At 40.9% G+C, this 19,040-nt stretch overlaps 1 protein-coding gene across 2 annotated transcripts in view; it reads left to right on the plus strand.

The window, feature by feature from the left end:
- PLOD3 (procollagen-lysine,2-oxoglutarate 5-dioxygenase 3) overlaps positions 1 to 19,040 on the plus strand; it is a gene marked incomplete at its 3' end in the record, with an annotated part of 993,531 nt that overhangs the window by 930,440 nt on the left and 44,051 nt on the right. For both annotated transcript variants that reach the window (XM_044076999.1, XM_044077000.1), the window contains 1 exon segment: positions 9,486 to 9,632. In XM_044076999.1, the coding sequence (XP_043932934.1) occupies positions 9,486 to 9,632 (147 nt within the window).

Genomic DNA, 19,040 nt, shown 5'->3' on the forward strand with positions numbered 1-19,040 from the left:
CTGAGGTACCCTCAGTAGGGGGTCATAATGTGTTATGAGCATTGAACCCTGGTGGGGAAGGTGTGTTATCATGATGTTGGAACCACGTCTCAGTAATGATGCAGATGTCTCTATTTGCTAAGGTTGCTTATACGAAGAGCAGTTTCTTATTTTGGCTTCTAGCATTGAGCAGCACCACCTGTATAATTAGCCTTGTTTGGATTGGCTAGGTTAGTAGATGAGAAAGGACCTGAAAAGGCATTATAGGGGTAGAGAGTTCCTTCTCAATATGCAAAAGCTTTGTGATTGAAGGTGCAGACCAGTTCATGTTTAGCTTAAGATGCAGCCCAGCATCTTCTGGACCTTGGCCACTACTGTTTCACATTGCATTTGGAGAGTTATTTCAGCTGTAGTTATTACTGCCTAGTTTTTTTTGTTAGTTTTGTTATGAGCTATATGTCAACAAGCTTGTAAGCTACATACAGTTTATTACCGAGGAGCAATTGCATTTATTGCCAATGACTCCAGTTTCACAATTCAAACCGTGCCTCTAGCCTTTTAAGTTTCTGTATAATGTAGCTGCCTCAATTTTTCACATTTGCTCCTTAACTTCTTCCATAAAAGGGTTAATTCTATTCTTAGCACTGTGTCTTACATCAGGTACAAACTTGATGAGTAGCACAGCTCTCATAACTGATGTTCTTCGTGTTTCACTGTTGCAGTCATTACATTTGGGTTATCTGCTTGCAGGTAGTCCTCAGTTGGCCTGATTAACAAAGTCTTGTGTCCTATGTTGGTTGCTGTCCCTTCTTCCATGACCTCAGGTTGTCAGGGGTGTAAAACATGCAGCCAATGCCATTACATCAGTCTTTCTTGCTGTGCGGTGCCTGAAGCAGAAGCAGTTCGCAATTGCCGGTCGGCCGACTCCTGATTAACAAAGTCTTGTGTCCTATGTTGGTTGCTGTCCCTTCTTCCATGACCTCAGGTTGTCAGGGGTGTAAAACATGCAGCCAATGCCATTACATCAGTCTTTCTTGCTGTGCGGTGCCTGAAGCAGAAGCAGTTCGCAATTGCCGGTCGGCCGACTCCTGAAATTTTCGTTTTCAAGTTTCAGAACCGAAGTCTTCAACTAAACTAAGTACCCCATTGGGGAAACTTTTTCTTGCTCCTTACCGATGTCAGTAAAAGTTAATAATTGCATTACTTGTGGAAAGCAAATACCTCATAAAGATTTTCATTCGTACTGTATTCCTTGCCTAGGCCCTGACCACGACGTACCTTGCTGTCAGTTTTGTGCTTTATTTAATCAGCGCACTATCTGTCGTCGGTATATTTTCACCTCTAAATATTTCGGTTCTCGGTTTAATTATCCAGAAATGTCGTTGGTTAGCTATCCAGCTACCGGGATTCCGAAAAAACGCAAAGATAAAGACAGAGACAGGTCGCCAAGGTCCAAAACTGCCGACGACGCTTCTCTTAAGCCAGTCACCAGTTCGCTGGTACTCAGTGAGGCACTTTCGCAGCCCCTGATATTCGCTACTTCTGATTTGCAGGCCTCTACTGAGACCCATTCGGAGTCCGATATGCCGCGAGATGCTTCAACTATGGAACCCGCGGGATGTCTCTACCTAGATGGGTCCGAAGCCGCTGTGCAGGCACTGGCTTCAGAGGGTGTATTCAGGCCTATGGACTTGCATATTAAACCAACGCCTCCTTCTTCACTTAGGCCTAAATCTCGAACCATGCCTAAAAAAACAACGCCCAGGCCACATGCTCAGGCCTCTATGCCTAAAAAACCAATGATAAGAATGGCTGAAGATTTAATAACTCTAATCAGGGGTAGCCACCCCTCCCCCTTTTCTAAGAGGCCTAAGACTGAAGTTGTTTATGAATCTTATGACCAGGATTCTCTTTTTTCTGATTCTTCTGATGATCTGGATTTGCCCTTATCTACATATGAGGATTCTGATGCAGAGGACTCCATTCCCTCTTTTTCCCCTCCAGAGGATTTTTCTTTTGGGGAAACCTTGCATACTCTAAGGGAGCATCTCCACTGGGAAAGCCAGGATTTTTCTGATTCAAAAAAGAGGCTTAGGGATTTCTTACTCCTACCTCAGCATAGGCCTTTAGCTATTTCTCCTGTACTGGACATTGTTGATTATGCTTTTTCAGAATCTAGTTTGGCCCCTGATTCCTTGCCTTCTGCTCCCAGAAAACCTGACAGATACTACAGGGTCCCTGAGTCACACAAGTTCCTTTTTAAAAATCCTATTGCGGATCCAGAGACTATTTCACAGGGGCCCAAGGGCATTAAGGCTTCTACTGCTAAAAATCCTACCCCTTCTGATAGAGACTCCAGGGCACTGGACAGATGGGGTAAGAAGGTTTACACTTCTGCAACCTTGGCCATTAGGGCTTTAAACTGCCAGTTTCATATGTTAGTATCAGCAACATGTTATCGGATTGCTTAAACAGAAAATGATGTTGATTCCTGACTGTGTGGAAAATAAAGAATTACAGGATTTAATGCATTCTGCTGAACAAGTTGGAACACATACTTTGTAATGTGGTTTTGATTCATTAGAGGCCTGTTGCACAGCTGCTGTTACTGGGTCTGTGCTCAGAAGGTATGCTTGGCTAAAGGAGCAATCCTTGCCTGATCATGTTAAAGCTAAATTGTTGGATGCTCCCTTAAATCAGGACTGCCTGTTTGGCAACAAGGCTGAGGAAGTTCTTAAAAAGATGGAAGATAAAGCTAAATCTATGCAAACTGTTAAAGATTTCTTACAAGTTAAGCCTCCTAGATTTAGTAGGCACTGGCGCTCTAAGAATTGGTCCTTTCCAGCCCCTTCCAGGTCTTCTCAAGCCAAACCCAGACACAGCAAAAGCCCTAGGTTTCAGTCCCAGGGGAGACGCACAGGACTAAGCAGTGGGGGGCCTCCACTTCCAAATCTGGGAGTAATAAGACTCCTTCCTATGGTAAACTGTCTCAATGACTTCCGTTTAAATTTCAAAGCGCTTATCAACTGACTGCCCCTTTGGGGGGAAAGATTGCTCTTCATGCAAAGAACTGGGAACTCATTACCCAGGACAAATGGGTTTTAAATATAGTGTCCCAGGGATACAGATTTCACTTCCACACGTTGCCAACACCAAGCGGGTGGCCGGACCTACCCCCAAATCAGTGGGCAGAGGCCCAAAAACAAGTAATTTCTCTCTTAAGCATGGGGGCTATTCAACTGGTACTGGAAGAGGAAAAGGGACAAGGTTTCTACTTGAGACTTTTCCTGGTACCCAGAAAAGACAATTCATGGCATCCTATCCTGGACCGGTCTACTCTAAACACCTTTTTGGAAATTCCAAAATTCAAGATGCTGACTCTTCACCAATTACTTCCTATGCTAGGCAAAGATGCCTGGATCGCAACACTAGATTTAAAAGAAGCATACCTGCACATACCAATCAAGGAATCCTGCAGAAGATACCTACGCTTCAAAGCAGGCTACACGCACTGTCAGTTTTCTGCACTGCCCTTTGGCTTATCTACTGTGCCCAGGGTATTCACAAAGTGCCTAGCTGCAGTTATTGCATTTTGCAGACAAAGAAATATTCAAATATACCCATACCTGGATGATTGTCTAATTCAGGCAGAAAGCCAGGACATACTTTTGAATCATCTGGCCTTTATACAGAGGGTTCTAACTTGTCTGGGGTACACCATAAACGAAAAAAATCACACCTGGTACCCTGTCAACAAATTATATTCCTGGGAGCAAGCTTGAATACAACTTCCCAGATGGCTTACCTCATGCCAGAGAAACAAATTCATTTGACAACCTACTTCAAACAAGTGGCCACAAAAACCCTGCTATCTGCAAGACAAATACTGCAAGCCTTGGGGTTCATTGCCTCCTGCATTCTCCTAATTCCATATGCAAGACTGCATATGAGGAAACTACAGTGGTATCTAAAAAGCCTATGGTGTCAACATTCTCAAGATCTAGAAGCAATGATTCCTATCATACCTTGCCTACGCCTAGAATTTCTTTGGTGGGCAGAGGCCTGCCACCAAAACAAGGGACTACCATTCACACCACCCCCTGCCACCCAAACCCTAACAACAGACGCATCAGACTATGCACGGGGGGCTCACCTGGCAGGGAAGTGCGTTCAGAGCAAATGGAACCCAAGTCAAATGCACCTGCATATCAATCAAAAAGAAATGTTAGCTGTACAGAATGCTCTGACAGCCTTCAAGGACTACATTCTTCCAGGACAACGTATGGTAAAGACGAACAACACCACTGTTATGTGGTACATAAACAAGCAGAGAGGTACACATTCTTACCCCCTCTGCAGACTAGCCATGGCATTGTGGAACACAGCCTTGAGCTACCAAGTGCACCTACAAGCTCAATTCCTGCCAGGAAAATTAAATACACTGGCAGACGGACTAAGCAGAAACCTCATGGACCCACACGAGTGGAAACTGGAACCCAGGATTTTCAACATGTTGACAAGCAAATGGGGGAGCCCAGATATAGACCTGTTTGCCTCTCCCCAGAACTACCAATTGGACAAATTTTTCACAAGGACTCCCCACAAGCAAGCCTGGAAAGTGGATGCTCTGACCTTCAGCTGGAAAAACCTATCAGTCTATGCCTTCCCCCCCTCTGCCTCTGCTTTCTAAAGTACTACTAAAAAATCAAACAGGACACACCAAGGATGATTTTGATTGCTCCAGACTGGCCACACCAGCACTGGTTCCCCCTCCTGCGCAGTGTGTCATGGTTATCCCCATGGCACCTGCCTCAGACTCCTTCCCTGTTGTCTCAGCAGGAGAACCAGATTCTGCACCCTCAGCTTCTAACACTGAACCTTGCAGCCTGGCTAATTACATAATCTCTCCTCTATCATCCCTCAGTAAACCTGTGATGGATATCATTTTAGAGGCAAGGAGGCCTACTTCTAGAAAATCTTATGCTGAAAATGGAAAAGATTCTGTGCCTGGAACCAATCTCAAGGGATGAGCACAGCAGCGCCCAATTTACCTCAGATTTTACAATACTTAACTGAGATGCTTCACAAGGGCCTGTCTTTTTCCTCCATTAAAATCCACACCTCAGCCATTTCTGCTCATTATAGCACAGAATCTCCCCTCTTCTCTCATCCACTGCTCAAGCAGTTCCTCAGAGGGGCCAAAATTTTGAGACCACCCAGGAGAGCACCAACCCCAGCCTGGGACCTTAACTTTGTTTTGGAGAAACTCACTTTACCTCCTTTTGAGCCAGCTGCTGCTGCAGACTTAAAATTTCTTTCTTGGAAAACAGCTTTTCTTTTAGCAATCACTTCAGCTAGAAGTGTTTCTGAATTACAGGCCCTTGTGGCAGTAGAGCCTTTCATCATCTTTCATGCGGACAGGGTGTCCCTCAGAACCAGTCCACCTTTCATGCCCAAGGGTTGTATCCAGTGTGGCTCTTAATCAGTCTATTCATTTGCCAGCCTTTTCCCAATCCACAGAACAAAGGGGAACGGATACTGCATTCCTTAGATGTGCACAGACAACTTAGATTCTACTTGGACAGGACTAAACCTCAAAGGAAATCTGAACAACTGCTGGTGGCATTTGCTGCAGGGGCAGAGGGGAAGGCTATTTCAAAGCAAACCATTTCTAAATGGATAGACCATTGCATTAATTTCTGCTATAAGCACCATGGAAAACCTATCCCCCAGGGGATCAGACCTCACTCCACCAGGGCTGCATCTACCTCTACAGCCGTTCTGAGAGGCGTCCCTACCAGGGGAATCTTAGAAGCTGCTACCTGGAGTTCTGTGCATACTTTCACCAAGCATTATCATTTGCCAATTTTCTCTAAATCCAGAGCTGGCTTTGCCACTGCAGTCTTGCAGGGCCTTATAGCTGGTCCTAATGCTATCTAAATTCCTCCTCCCAACCATAGCTTTGGGAATCTACCCAAATGTCATGACTGCAACAATGAAACACGAAGAACATAGTACAGTTGTGTACAATTACCATGAATGTAGATGTTCGAGTGTATTCACTGTTGCAGTGCTTGTTACCCTCCCTCCAGCCCGCTAACTTCTTTTGGATATACCTCTACTTTCCTTTACTATGCTTGAAAGCCTTTTTGGTGTATTTGCTTTTTTGTTGGACGTATATCATTGTACTTTTATATTTAATTGCTCCCCATTAGGGGGGCACCTGACATCTGGGGCAAGAAAAACTGATGTAATGGCGTCTGCTGCATGTTTTATACCCCTGATGACCTGACGTCATGGAAGAAGGGACAGCAACCGACGCAGGACCCAAGACTTTGTTAATCAGGCTGACTGAGGGCTACCTGCAAGTAGATAACCCAAATGTAATGACTGCAACAGTGAATACACTTGAACATCTATATTTATGGTAAGTGTACACAACTGTACTTTCCTTGATGAACACCATTTCACACTGGACATTCCTTGGGTAGCATTTCTCACAATTACTCTGTGTTCTGTCTTCCTCTTAACTTCTTTTACCTCTTACCGGCAACCTGCTGCAGTTGAGTTAGATGTCTGTGTGAAATATAAAATGTCATACTTACGTCTAAGTGTGTAATAAACTGGGTTTTCTGTCTCCATTTCCAAGGTTCCTCATCAGTAAGTTATGCAAGTTTCATCTAACAATAACATCTAACAACAAACCATGTTCAGTTCCGTCTTAAAATGATTATGTTCATTTTGCACTTTGTTGGCCATTTGGGTTGTTGAGTCTTCATTTTGCACTTTGGTTGTAGGGCACTTTGTCAATTTTTTATTATGCTTTTTTTGTGTTACTTCTGGACATTTTGTGTTGTTATGTGTATTAAATGTGGAATTCTGCCTCATTTTCTGCTGCAGATTTTCATCTTGGATTTGAGGGTTAGGGATGTTTGTTAGAACTATGCAGTAATTTTTGAATTGGAATTCCTTGCCTTGATATTTTTTAACACACATTTGTGGTTCTTGAAAGTCTGGAATAGTGGTGCTCTTTATTGTGACTGTTAATCATTAAGTTGACAACTTAATATAGCTACAGCAATTTTACTTTATAGCTGTTGCATTTGTTGCTCCTGTAATATATGGTACTTGTAAATTGTGAAGCCTGCTGTCTGTGAAGGTGAGCTGCCAGGTCTGTTTGTTTGCAAGGGTTTGCAAACCTACGGTTAATATACAACCAACAGAGTGACAGATTGAAAAACTTTAACAGTACAAAGGGTGCTTAGAAGACAATGCAGTGTTATTACTCATTTACAAGAGGTGCCATTTTTATGTGACTATGATTTATGTTTATTAGGTTTTACAGGGCTATGACAAATGACAATAATGTCTTTGCGTAAGACAACTTGGCAAAATTGAGAAATGATACTGACTGTCTTTTGAGATATGTTACAGCTGTTTGTTATTAAACAACTTAGCCTATGGCGCAGCTGTAGCAGGGACACTTTCCAGTATTTATTTGGTGTAAGTAGACCAGGATGGAGGCACTGGGTTGTGTGTTGGGGGGTGCTCTGAAGCCCTTTTGCCTAGGGCACCAGTTAACCTAAGGCCCCTCCTGCATCTATACTACTAATATGTCTGTCTGGTGAAAGTGAGAATTGTTTAATTTTTCCTTTCAGTTTAGTTTAGTTTTGTAAAGAGCATGTACATTAATTAGGGCAACTTATCAGACTTGCTCCTTTCAAAGTGGTATGACCCTGGTTCCTTTGGAGAGGAGCTGTGCTGCCCTCCCTTCCATGTAAGGAGCTTTATTCATTCCATAACCCTGCCTTAAAATATATTCCACATTTAGGACTGCACCACTGCAGGTTGTACTCTTAAGAGAATTTCTCCTGGTAAAATAACTTGGTTCATTTCAAGTGTTACCTTGCTGTTTCTATTGTACAAAAACAGAATTGCTTTAATAAATGCGTGATGCTGGCAGTCATTCAGAGACACATGCATGTAAAGTCTCTACAGACGTGCACACACAAAAGGAAGTGCCTGTGTTAACACTTTCAGAATCTGACACTTACTTAGCAGAGTCTACCAGTTTGAGATTTGTGCAGCTGATACTGCTGTCTCTGCTTAGTCCTGAGATGGATGAACGTGTCTAGATACATTGGTGTCGAAAAGACTTGTCTTGTAGATGTACAACTAGCAAGCTGTTTGTATTTCTGTACATGTAGAGATGATGCAATCTCTACTTCAGAGCCTTCCTGCTGTACTAAAACTACATACTGGTGCTACATATCCTTTGTATAGCTGCAGAAAGTGTAGGTCACAATGTATTGTTAGACCATTAGGGTAACTGAGATTGTCTGTATGCTTGTTGTCCTCCCCTCACTACTGGTACTTACCTGACACATGTAATACTTGGTGATTCATTTGTTGTAACCCTGTCAGTGGCAGCTGAAGTTGAAAATGAACCAGGTATTCATTTGCCAGCAGTATTTATTTCCTCATACATGTGCCGAAGTACCTTAACTTTATGACTGCTGCTGTTTTATCTGCAAAAATACACATTGGATAGATATTTGCATTTGTAATTGAAATCAGAATTTCTTGGGGGTGACTTGCTTTTTACGTAACTGCTATGTTCATTTGCTAAGTCTGTACCTTCTCTATGCATGTTGTGCTGCTGATAATGCTTCCATGACCAATTCCTACAGCAAGAGAACCTAAAGTCTGTGGTAGCCATTTGTTTGTGCTTCCTCCTCCAAGACCATGCCTAATGGTTCCTCTAACTACACCCAGTTGACCCATTCATTCCAGTAGGAACAAAAGATGAGCATTCCTTGGCTAGAGAAGAGTCCTACATTCCTTTTGTTCCTGGTTGGGAATCCTGTGGTCTGCAGAAAGAGTCAGACGATAAGGAATGGGCAAGCTTGCTGGTCTTAGGGGGAGTCCTACCCTGTCCCTCTGCAACTGTTCCAAGCTCTGCATTTGCTCTCTCCCAAGGGAAATCATGCCTTGTTATGTTGATTTCCCTTGGCCGCACAGAACAAAATGCACTAGTGACATGTGGGTTCTGCAGGTCCAAACTCTACTAGGTGAGCACCTTGTGGTCCCGCTAGGTTTCACCAGTTTGGTGAGGCATAGCCACCTCCTCATCTCTATCATTAGTGAGCCAAAGTAGCCATTCACTCTTATCCCACTCAGCCAGCTTCTTCAGGTACCTGAGCAACTAATCAAAGTTGGGTCACTAGGACTGTAACTAGAGCTTCGTCTCTATGCCTTGGAGCTTCCCTCTGCGCCCATGGAACTGTGATACAGTTACTTTGCTTTGAAACTATAATGAAGCAAATGCAACAGCTGTTAGCATGGCTTCAGTAGTTTGATGAAATAATTTGTCATCTTCGGTATTTACTTTTGCAGAGACACAATCTGATATGTTGTTTTCTGAACAATTGTGAGACATTTCCAAGAGCTGAATCAATCACGGTAAAAACAGTAAAGTAGCAGTCTAATGTTTTCTTTTCCTTCAGGATGTACGACTTGCAGGAGGATATGAAAATGTACCTACGGTGGACATTCACATGAATCAGATCAACTTTGAAAAGGAATGGCTACATTTCTTAAGAGAGTATATTGCACCAGTAACGGAAAAGTTGTTCCCTGGGTATTACACAAAGGTATGCTATGTGATGATTAATTTTTTTCCTTAAACTATTCTGCATTCTGCATTGCTGTTAATCTGAAATTTATGGAAAAAATCTCATTAGTAGTCATTGTATTAGTATTTTTATATTTTAAGTTTAATAACCAGCAGGGATTCATTTGATGAAGATAATCCTCACCTATGTAAAAATGTTAAATATGTTCCAATATGATTGTATGGGAATGTACTACTGTTTTTATTTTTGTTTATGTTTTATATGTGGAGCTTTTCTTATCGGGCCTCCGCTGAAAATGGACCTGTGTCCAGTCGGACTTTCCCGGTCATCAAATGTAAAATAAAATAAATAAAATAAAAATAAATCCTAAATCTAGTGCATGTCACTTCATTTTCAATTATTTCATCATCCTGCCTTTAGTATCAGCAAAGGTTAACTTATCTTTTTGACTAACCCTTCTAGCCTTTGGTGACATTAAAGGATAATCTCTGTATTTATTTAATCCCATTATATTTGGCTTGTGGTATAGAATTTGACAAAGATCCCAGAAAGTATTATGTACATTTTTGAGAGTACAAATCTTAGTGAGTGGATGTTTGGAGAGTAAAGGGGGGGGGGGTTCACTCTTTCTGGGGTGAAAATTGATAGGCTACCTGGCTGGATAGATTATTATGGACAGAGAAAAAGGCAGGGGAGATGGAGAGTACTGAAGTGTTAAATATAAGCATAGTGGATTATAAGGTCATAGGATGTTACTAGGCAAATGGCCCTCAGGCCCTTACAAGTCTAGCCAAGTACAACCCAAGAATATCAAAGTGATAAGCGGAACTAAGTCAACAACTACTGCCCATGTCCTAGAGGTGAAACTCCCGGGGTGAATTTAAGGTTTCCTACACAGTTATCCAAATTAGGCATGAATAGGGTCAGCAAGGGTCTCTGCTTTACCTGAATTGGAAGTTTATTCTTGAGGAGAGGTTACCTCTGTGAGACATATCTGTCTCTCTCCAGCAAGGCCTGATGATGTCACATACTAGGTTGAGTTCCCTAGAGTGAGTGCATCTTATACCATTTGATTTATGAATGTGCAGCATTTCCATTAGAGCAGAGGTCACATTTGAGTAGTCTGTAAGACACAGAGCATAGTGATAGTGATTTCCATCTGTCAGCATATGACATATGCTGAAGACCTTGAATTTTGTTTGTAAGAAACCTTTGAGGTCTTTACAGTTGCTGCAGGTGCCTGGTAAGGTACATACCAAAGGTAGCATTGTACTCTATTATTGGCCTGATGAGTGAGGAGTGCGGGGTGGTTATAACTTCTATTGTTCTGGATGCATTGCCCTTACTTATAAGGTGGGCGACATAGAAAGCTTTTCTTACCACTGTGGGGACATGGTGGTAAAAGGAAAGGTTGTAGTGGTTAAAACGAAGTAGAGAGTTAAGGACGTGGCAGTTAAAAAATGGGATGGAACCAAAAGACCGGATGGAACCTTGGAAAGAGAACAGGAGTGGAGAAGAAAATTTGCCTACATTATATGGTTGCACAAGTGATTAGGGAAAATAGGAACAAAGAATGGAGCATAAATGGGAATGGAATATTATAAAAGTAGGATAGCTGGAAGATTATGGGATAGCAAGGGCAAAAGATGAGAAAGATGGGGGAGTACCGGAAACAATTTCAAAAAAGAAGTGTACAAGGGATGAGGGAAGCAGCACATGGAGAAAGTAAGGGGATTAGAGGATAAGCTAAAGAAAGTAGAAGTAACAAAAACCTGAAGCAGAAATGGGATGAGGGAAGCAGCACATGGAGAAAGTAAGAGGATTAGAGGATAAGCTAAAGAAAGTAGAAGTAACAAAAACCTGAAGCAGAAATGGGATGAGGGAAGCAGCACATGGAGAAAGTAAGAGGATTAGAGGATAAGCTAAAGAAAGTAGAAGTAACAAAAACCTGAAGCATAAATGGGATGAGGGAAGCAGCACATGGAGAAAGTAAGAGGATTAGAGGATAAGCTAAAGAAAGTAGAAGTAACAAAAACCTGAAGCAGAAATGGGATGAGGGAAGCAGCACATGGAGAAAGTAAGGGGATTAGAGGATAAGCTAAAGAAAGTAGAAGTAACAAAAACCTGAAGCAGAAATGGGATGAGGGAATCAGCACATGGAGAAAGTAAGGGGATTAGAGGATAAGCTAAAGAAAGTAGAAGTAACAAAAACCTGAAGCAGAAATGGGATGAGGAAAGCAGCACATGGAGAAAGTAAGGGGATTAGAGGATAAGCTAAAGAAAGTAGAAGTAACAAAAACCTGAAGCAGAAATGGAATGAGGGAAGCAGCACATGGAGAAAGTAAGGGGATTAGAGGATAAGCTAAAGAAAGTAGAAGTAACAAAAGCCTGAAGCAGAAATGGGATGAGGGAAGCAGCACATGGAGAAAGTAAGGGGATTAGAGGATAAGCTAAAGAAAGTAGAAGTAACAGAAACCTGAAGCAGAAATGGGATGAGGGAAGCAGCACATGGAGAAAGTAAGGGGATTAGAGGATAAGCTAAAGAAAGTAGAAGTAACAAAAACCTGAAGCAGAAATGGGATGAGGGAAGCAGCACATGGAGAAAGTAAGAGGATAAGAGGATAAGCTAAAGACAGTAGAAGTAACAAAAACCTGAAGCAGAAATGGGATGAGGGAAGCAGCACATGGAGAAAGTAAGAGGATTAGAGGATAACTAAAGAAAGTAGAAGTAACAAAAACCTGAAGCAGAAATGGGATGAGGGAAGCAGCACATGGAGAAAGTAAGAGGATTAGAGGATAAGCTAAAGAAAGTAGAAGTAACAAAAACCTGAAGCAGAAATGGGATGAGGGAAGCAGCACATGGAGAAAGTAAGAGGATTAGAGGATAAGCTAAAGAAAGTAGAAGTAACAAAAACCTGAAGCAGAAATGACTAGAAAGGGAAGCAGACATTGGGAGAGGGGAGTAGTGAAATGGAATAGCTTGCATGGAAATTAAAGTACCAAACAAAACACTTATGGATATGGGAGGGATGCAGAGGTGCAAGAGCTGGTGATAGCAGGGATATACATGAAGAGCTTCATAATTTTATATGTTCGTGTTCAAGGAAATAGCAATAAAGGAAAGGGGTTTTAGTGAATGGAGAAAGGAACTGTAGCAAGAAATGAATAAGACACTTTGAAACTAAATGATAATAGTGTTGGGAGAAATGCTATCCGCTATTAGATATATGAAGGGAGATGAAGCTGGAGGTCCAGATAGTATACAATACATTTTTATAGGACCGCGCAGGTGCATGTGGCTGCATCTGTGGTGGGTGTTTTCAATAGGATAGAATTGGTGATTGATAAATGGTACAGGCACAAAGGTATCCCACAATGCAAAGAAAGAAAGGGGGAGGGGGGCAGGGGAAGGAAAGAGTAGGAAGGCCAAGGAGTACAGTGTGGTAAAATAAAGGTTGTTCAATAGAGCGCTGAGTAGGCAAGGGAGAGAAGATGGTTGGGGAAACTACAGGAAGAGAGAAAAGGTTGGAAGGAATAGGCAGGTCAAAGGAGTACAGTTTGGTAATATAATGGTTGTTCAATAGAGAACTAAGTAGGCAAGGGAAAGAAGTTGGTTGGGGGAACTACAGGAAGAGAGAAAAGGTAGGCTATAATTAAATGCATCAGTGAAAGGAGATTACTGGCTGATAGTAATCTTAAGAGGGACAACAAGAGGATAAAGCTTGGCTTCAGTCTTTACTGCTTATGTATGAATTAGAATGCTCAGTGGCACTGTTAATGACATTCCTTGAATAGGCAAAAACAATATGGGAAGTATGAATTATTATGTAATATTAATTGTGAAACTGAGAATAATGAGCTGTAATATAGAGCAAAATATCTGTCCCCTTACCTAAACCCTGCTGTATCCATAACACAAGCGCTCATGCACTGACACACATGTATATGAATACATTCATAAAACAAGTAATCTCCGTGGTATCCCCGAAGTCTCAAAACAACCCACTAAAGTGTAGTGGGTCTAAAAACAAAACAGTGTTAAGAAACTTCTCTGTGTGGAAGATTTTCAGTCCATATATTTCTAGTTAATCACTGTATATTAATCAGATCAGACAATAGTAGTAGAAGTAGTGAACGTAAACTCGTCAAGTCAAAAAGTAATAATAGAAAATATATAATTCTACAGCATTACTTACTTACTTAATTAATTAATTAATTAATTAATTAATTAGTAATGCTGTTACTTACTAATTAATTAATTAATTAGTAATGCTGTAGAATTATATATTTTCTATTATTACTTTTTGACTTGACGAGTTTACTTTCACTACTACTACTATTGTCTGATCTGATTAATATACAGTGATTAACTAGAAATATATGGACTGAAAATCTTCCCCACAGAGAAGTTTCTTATACTGTTTTGAATAGATTCATACATACTCACGCACCAATTCACAGCCATAAGAACTACCACTTACCTTAGTAGACCAAACCGGACATTGATCAATGAAACATTCAAACAAAATGCCTTTCACACAAGTGGCTGTACAGTTCTCTTTGTCGACCAATTAAGTGTTCAGCCAAGTGAACTATAACCATATATGCATACATACACACATGTACATTATTTATAAGTGTATATACATACATTTATATATAAAATAAAAAAAAAAAAAAAAAAAAAATATATATATATATATATATATATATATATATATATATATATATATATGGGGTCCCGGACGTTTGCTCGAATGAACAAACATCCGACCGAAACCAAAACGTCTGGGCATACTTACGCGAAAGTGCTTTTCATTGAAAAGCACTTTCCCATAAGTATGCATGTTGGCAAGGCCGTACTGTAGTGCAGATAAGGGAAAATTCCCTTTTTTTTCACTGTAATGCGGTCTCTGAGGTAGAATAATTAAGTAGGGAGGGGTGTGGTTGCATATTACAGTCTTCTCTGAAGCAGGTTATAGCACATGCTGCAGTATGACCTGGAATATTTCTTTCTTCTCTGAAGCAGGTTATGGCTCATGCTGTAGTATGACCTGAAATATTTCTTTCTTCTCTGGAGTAGTTGATGGCATGTGTTGCAGCATGACCTGGAATATTTCTTTCTTCTTTGAATCAGGTTATGGCACGTGGTGTAGTATGACCTGGAATATTTCTTTCTTCTCTGGAGCAGGTGATGGCATGTGCTACAGTATGATCTGAAATATTTCTTTCTTCTCTGGAGTAGTTGATGGCATTTGCTGCAGTATGACCTGGAATATTTCTTTCTTCTCTGAAGCAGGTGATGGCACATGCTGTAGTATGGCCTGGAATATTTCTTTCTTCTGTGGAGCAGGTGATGGCATGTACTGCAGTATGACCTGGCATATTTCATTCTTCTGTTGAGCAGACGGTGATGAATGCTGCAGTATGCCCCAACAAATTTCATTCTTATCTGGAGCAAGTGGTAGAAAGTGCTACAGTATGGCCTGGAACATTACAGTCTTCTCTTGAGAAGGTGGTGGCAGGGCAAATGATCCAGTATGGCCTGGCAGGTTTCCATACAAAAGTCTTTTGTAGCTATCCCAAAATCAGACAGTTAAATTATTATTTCATTCAGCACTGCAGAAAACTCATGCATAAAAGTTAAATCCTTACTTTATTCATTACTTCAGGACATGATGAGAGGTGTGTTTGGAGTAAAAAGTGAAACATGTGAGCTAACGTTTCACAGCTTTGAGAACTTTTAAACACTGGGATTGCATTGAATAGTGAAAAGTGCTTCAGAGCTTCACTGTTACAAATGCAGCGGCAGAAGGTCATTTCCTGGCTTACAACTTAGTTGTAACTCACATTTTTAAAGTTGCATTCTTCAGAGTTTGGATGGTGCCTCTATAATTAGTGCTTGAATATACACCAATAGTTTAATGTTGGTCTCTGCTTCCTTCTTTATCCTAAGTATACATATGAAACTTTTTGCAGCCATATACTGTTGATAACATTCATTGGCTGATCTCATCTTTTCTGATGGTTAGCAAAAGCTGCTGTGATCCACAGGCAGCTGGTTTACATTCTTGCAAAATCCCTGCATCATTTCTGTCATTTTTATATCTGTAATGTGAATGCTTTATTTGCATCAAAATACTTTAGTGTGGATACTCACCACAAAACTTTAATTCCAAACTATTGTCTTACTCTTCACTCCAGTGCTATTACATATTTGTTTAGTGGCATACATATTCCACTCACAGACCAAATAAAATTCCAAAATTGTTTGCATCATAAATAGAAAATGCCCTATTGCTTATGTATTCTCAGGTGGAGGTTTTGTGCCACATTTTTTTATTTTCTCATCATCTACTTTCATACCTGAAGTTAAAACATGGTTATATATATCTCAGTTCTGTAACTCTGATTTTACTTTTATTTATCTTAAGGTTATACTTTCTGTTTCTGTTTGATAAGTTAATCACCCTTTTGCCTTCTGTGGTCACACCCTATAACAGTATATGATTAGTAATATCACTGCCATCTGCACAGCAACTCTGTGTAACACTTCAGGAGCTCATTGCCTACCAAATGGAAATATTAGTAGTGTAGGTAAGTCTTGTAGGCAGTCTCTTCACCTAACCATTTGCCAGTATTCCTAATTAAGGTAAAGTAATTAGAAATGTTTTGCATTTGACTTTGCATAAGCAACTTTTTCTGTAGTATAAAGTGAATCATTTTACCCCCATATGTCTTTGTGAGGTATACTGGATCTGTACACACCCTGTTAGAGCTTAAGCACATTGACTGTAAAATTCATCCAGTCAGTAAACCCAGTTTGCTTCTTAATCATGCACATCCTGTTCATTTTGAGTGCTCCCTTTTGACTCCTTTACAGTACTGCTGGAATGTTTATTGGCACATGTACAACTGGTAAAGTGTCAGGATGTTTCCTAATTGTGAACCTTTAGCAAAGAGCATTAATTAAGTCTTCATAATCACAAAGTCAGCCATCATGCTTTACATGCACATCACAAATTCATTTCAACATACAAAGTTTCTTACATGTGAAATGCCCCATTATTGGTTAACTTTCCAATTCTCTGAAACTGCACTGCAGAGGGAAATTTCTTGGTAGCTGCTGCTGTATCGTCGCTCAAAAGAAAAACAAAACTTTTGTCCTGCTTCAGTTTTGACAGTGTGACATTCAGTACTTAAAATACAAAGGCGGTGAACTAGAGATGAGGTTCAGTGTTGCCAGCTTCATCAGTTTTACTTTCAAACTGTGGTATACAGGAAACCAGACTGCATTTCATTTTTAGAAATGCTCTAAACAAGGCTAAGATAGCCAAATTCTTGGACACACACATGTATTACACTAGTGACCCCCTTCTGTGGAGTGTTTCATCTGCTTTTCTGTTCAATTAAAATTTTCTCTTCAGTTTCTGTGGTACGTCATAATCTCATATGCTGTACTAGGAGGGAGTATCTAGTCTCTCTATGTCATCCACTTCTTTTTTGTCCATTTTGAATAGTTTGGATTTTGAACTTCATTATTGATATTCATAGTCTTAAGAAATTTAAGCCATCAAAGTATGTATTTGTTTAACCATTTGGCTTCAGTGGTGGATGAATACTGGCATGTACCAGCCTACCAATCCAGTAAATAAACTTTGAATGAATATTTGACTACTAGGTCATAAGTCAAGGCCTTCAACAGCATTATGTACACTGCTTGGGAGAGGAACACAACATGAAGCACTGCTGTTATTGCCATTGTTTCAATCAGGCCATCTGAAGAACCAAGTGGGGGAAGCATTTAGCCTACCTTGCATATTTTGGGAGGGTGGCCTAATGGATAAGGTGTTTGCCTTACAAACACAAGGTGCAGGGTTTGAGTCTCACAAGGGATAATTGGCTAGGCTTAAAATGGCTTGCATGGGCAGTTAGCTTAGTACTAATGTATGTATAAGAATATTGAGTAGGCCTATCATGGAGAACAAGAGTCCCTTATTCATCCCGTAAACTAGTGCCAAATTATAATCAGGAAATTAATTAGAGAGAGGGTAGACATGAGATAAACATTCCTGGAGGGGAAGTCTGTCTTGAAGTAACCTCACGGCCCATATATTTCATGACCTTACTTTTGACAGTCGAAGGATTGAGTTTGCACCATTTATATATCTCAGTGGACAAGGAGGGGCCTGTGTGAGAGAGAGAGATGCCTGAAAGCTTCTTTGGGGATATATGTTCTTTATTCAAGATGAACTGTGGGGTGTTTCATAAATTCAATGGTTCATACATAGTATCTAGGCATGCAGTGTAGGAGACCACTGATGAGCCTAACCCGGTTCAAAAACTGCCCCTCAACAGTGTCTGAGGAAGCTACTTGCTCAGAGTCACAATGTAGTGAAATAGAAGATAAGGTCATTAATGTGGTATTCATTGTATTCTGGAGTTCAGCAGCTCATAATCTTAATTGTCTTTACTAATTTTCAGACCTGCCTGGTACAGAATACTGGCCTGCTCCTGAGGAGAGGTCCCTCGAGTCTGGAGTTTGCACTGTAAGCCAAGGTTTCTTCTCAAGACTTCCACTGGGTCAGACACAGCTTGATAGCTCAGACTGAATAGGTACTAACACAGGCTATAACACCAGGCCTTGCAGGGTAGACTCTCAAATTCATATAGTTTGCTATATGGTGACCTATGACCTTGCTAATGGGGGAGTGGGCCTTTATAGATTATGGCCTGATGCAAAAGCCAGGCCTGTGGCAGGGCTGTCCTCTCACCATTCTGTCTTCAATATGTGTATTCCTGAGAGTAAGTGTTTAGTTACCCAACATCTAGTACCTGCCTATTACATACTGATTCTCGCATTTGTCAAACAAGAGGGAGTCTTAAACTTTGTGCTTAGGTAATGAGATTTGGATGACCCTGGTGCCATTGTAGCTGAGGTATACAAGGGGCAGTGAAATATCTAACCCCAGTACATCAACTCTGTGTTGACCTCTTTTGGAGATGCCCTCAGACTCGAAGTTTGCTGTGAACTGGCCAATTCCCTCCCCCAAAAGAAATTTCTTGCTGTGTATCTGGGGAATGAGGAAGTGTACAGTACTTATGGATGCCATTTTTGAAACCTAGAATTACACATATACTGTTCCCTTGTCTCTCACAAGGCTGATGCCCTCTACAAGTCCCTTCTGAGTGGAGTGAGATCCTTTTTGGACACCCATAGGGATTATTGTTTGTGATCTGTTCTGTCTAGCAGAGATTAAGAGAACAGAAACCTTTGTGTCATTTAGAGCTTTGGACATGGTGGACAAGAGGGTCATTCTACCCCCAACCAGTCGACAGTCTGTCTGATGTATCCAGAATTTAATTTTTGAAAGTAGGCCAGACACGGAAAGCTGTTAGCTCTTCCTGTCTCATAGTTTGATTGGA

Source organism: Protopterus annectens, chromosome 7.part0 (genome assembly GCF_019279795.1).
Source record: "Protopterus annectens isolate FY-2018-M chromosome 7.part0, PAN1.0, whole genome shotgun sequence".
Classification (NCBI taxonomy): domain Eukaryota; kingdom Metazoa; phylum Chordata; order Ceratodontiformes; family Protopteridae; genus Protopterus; species Protopterus annectens.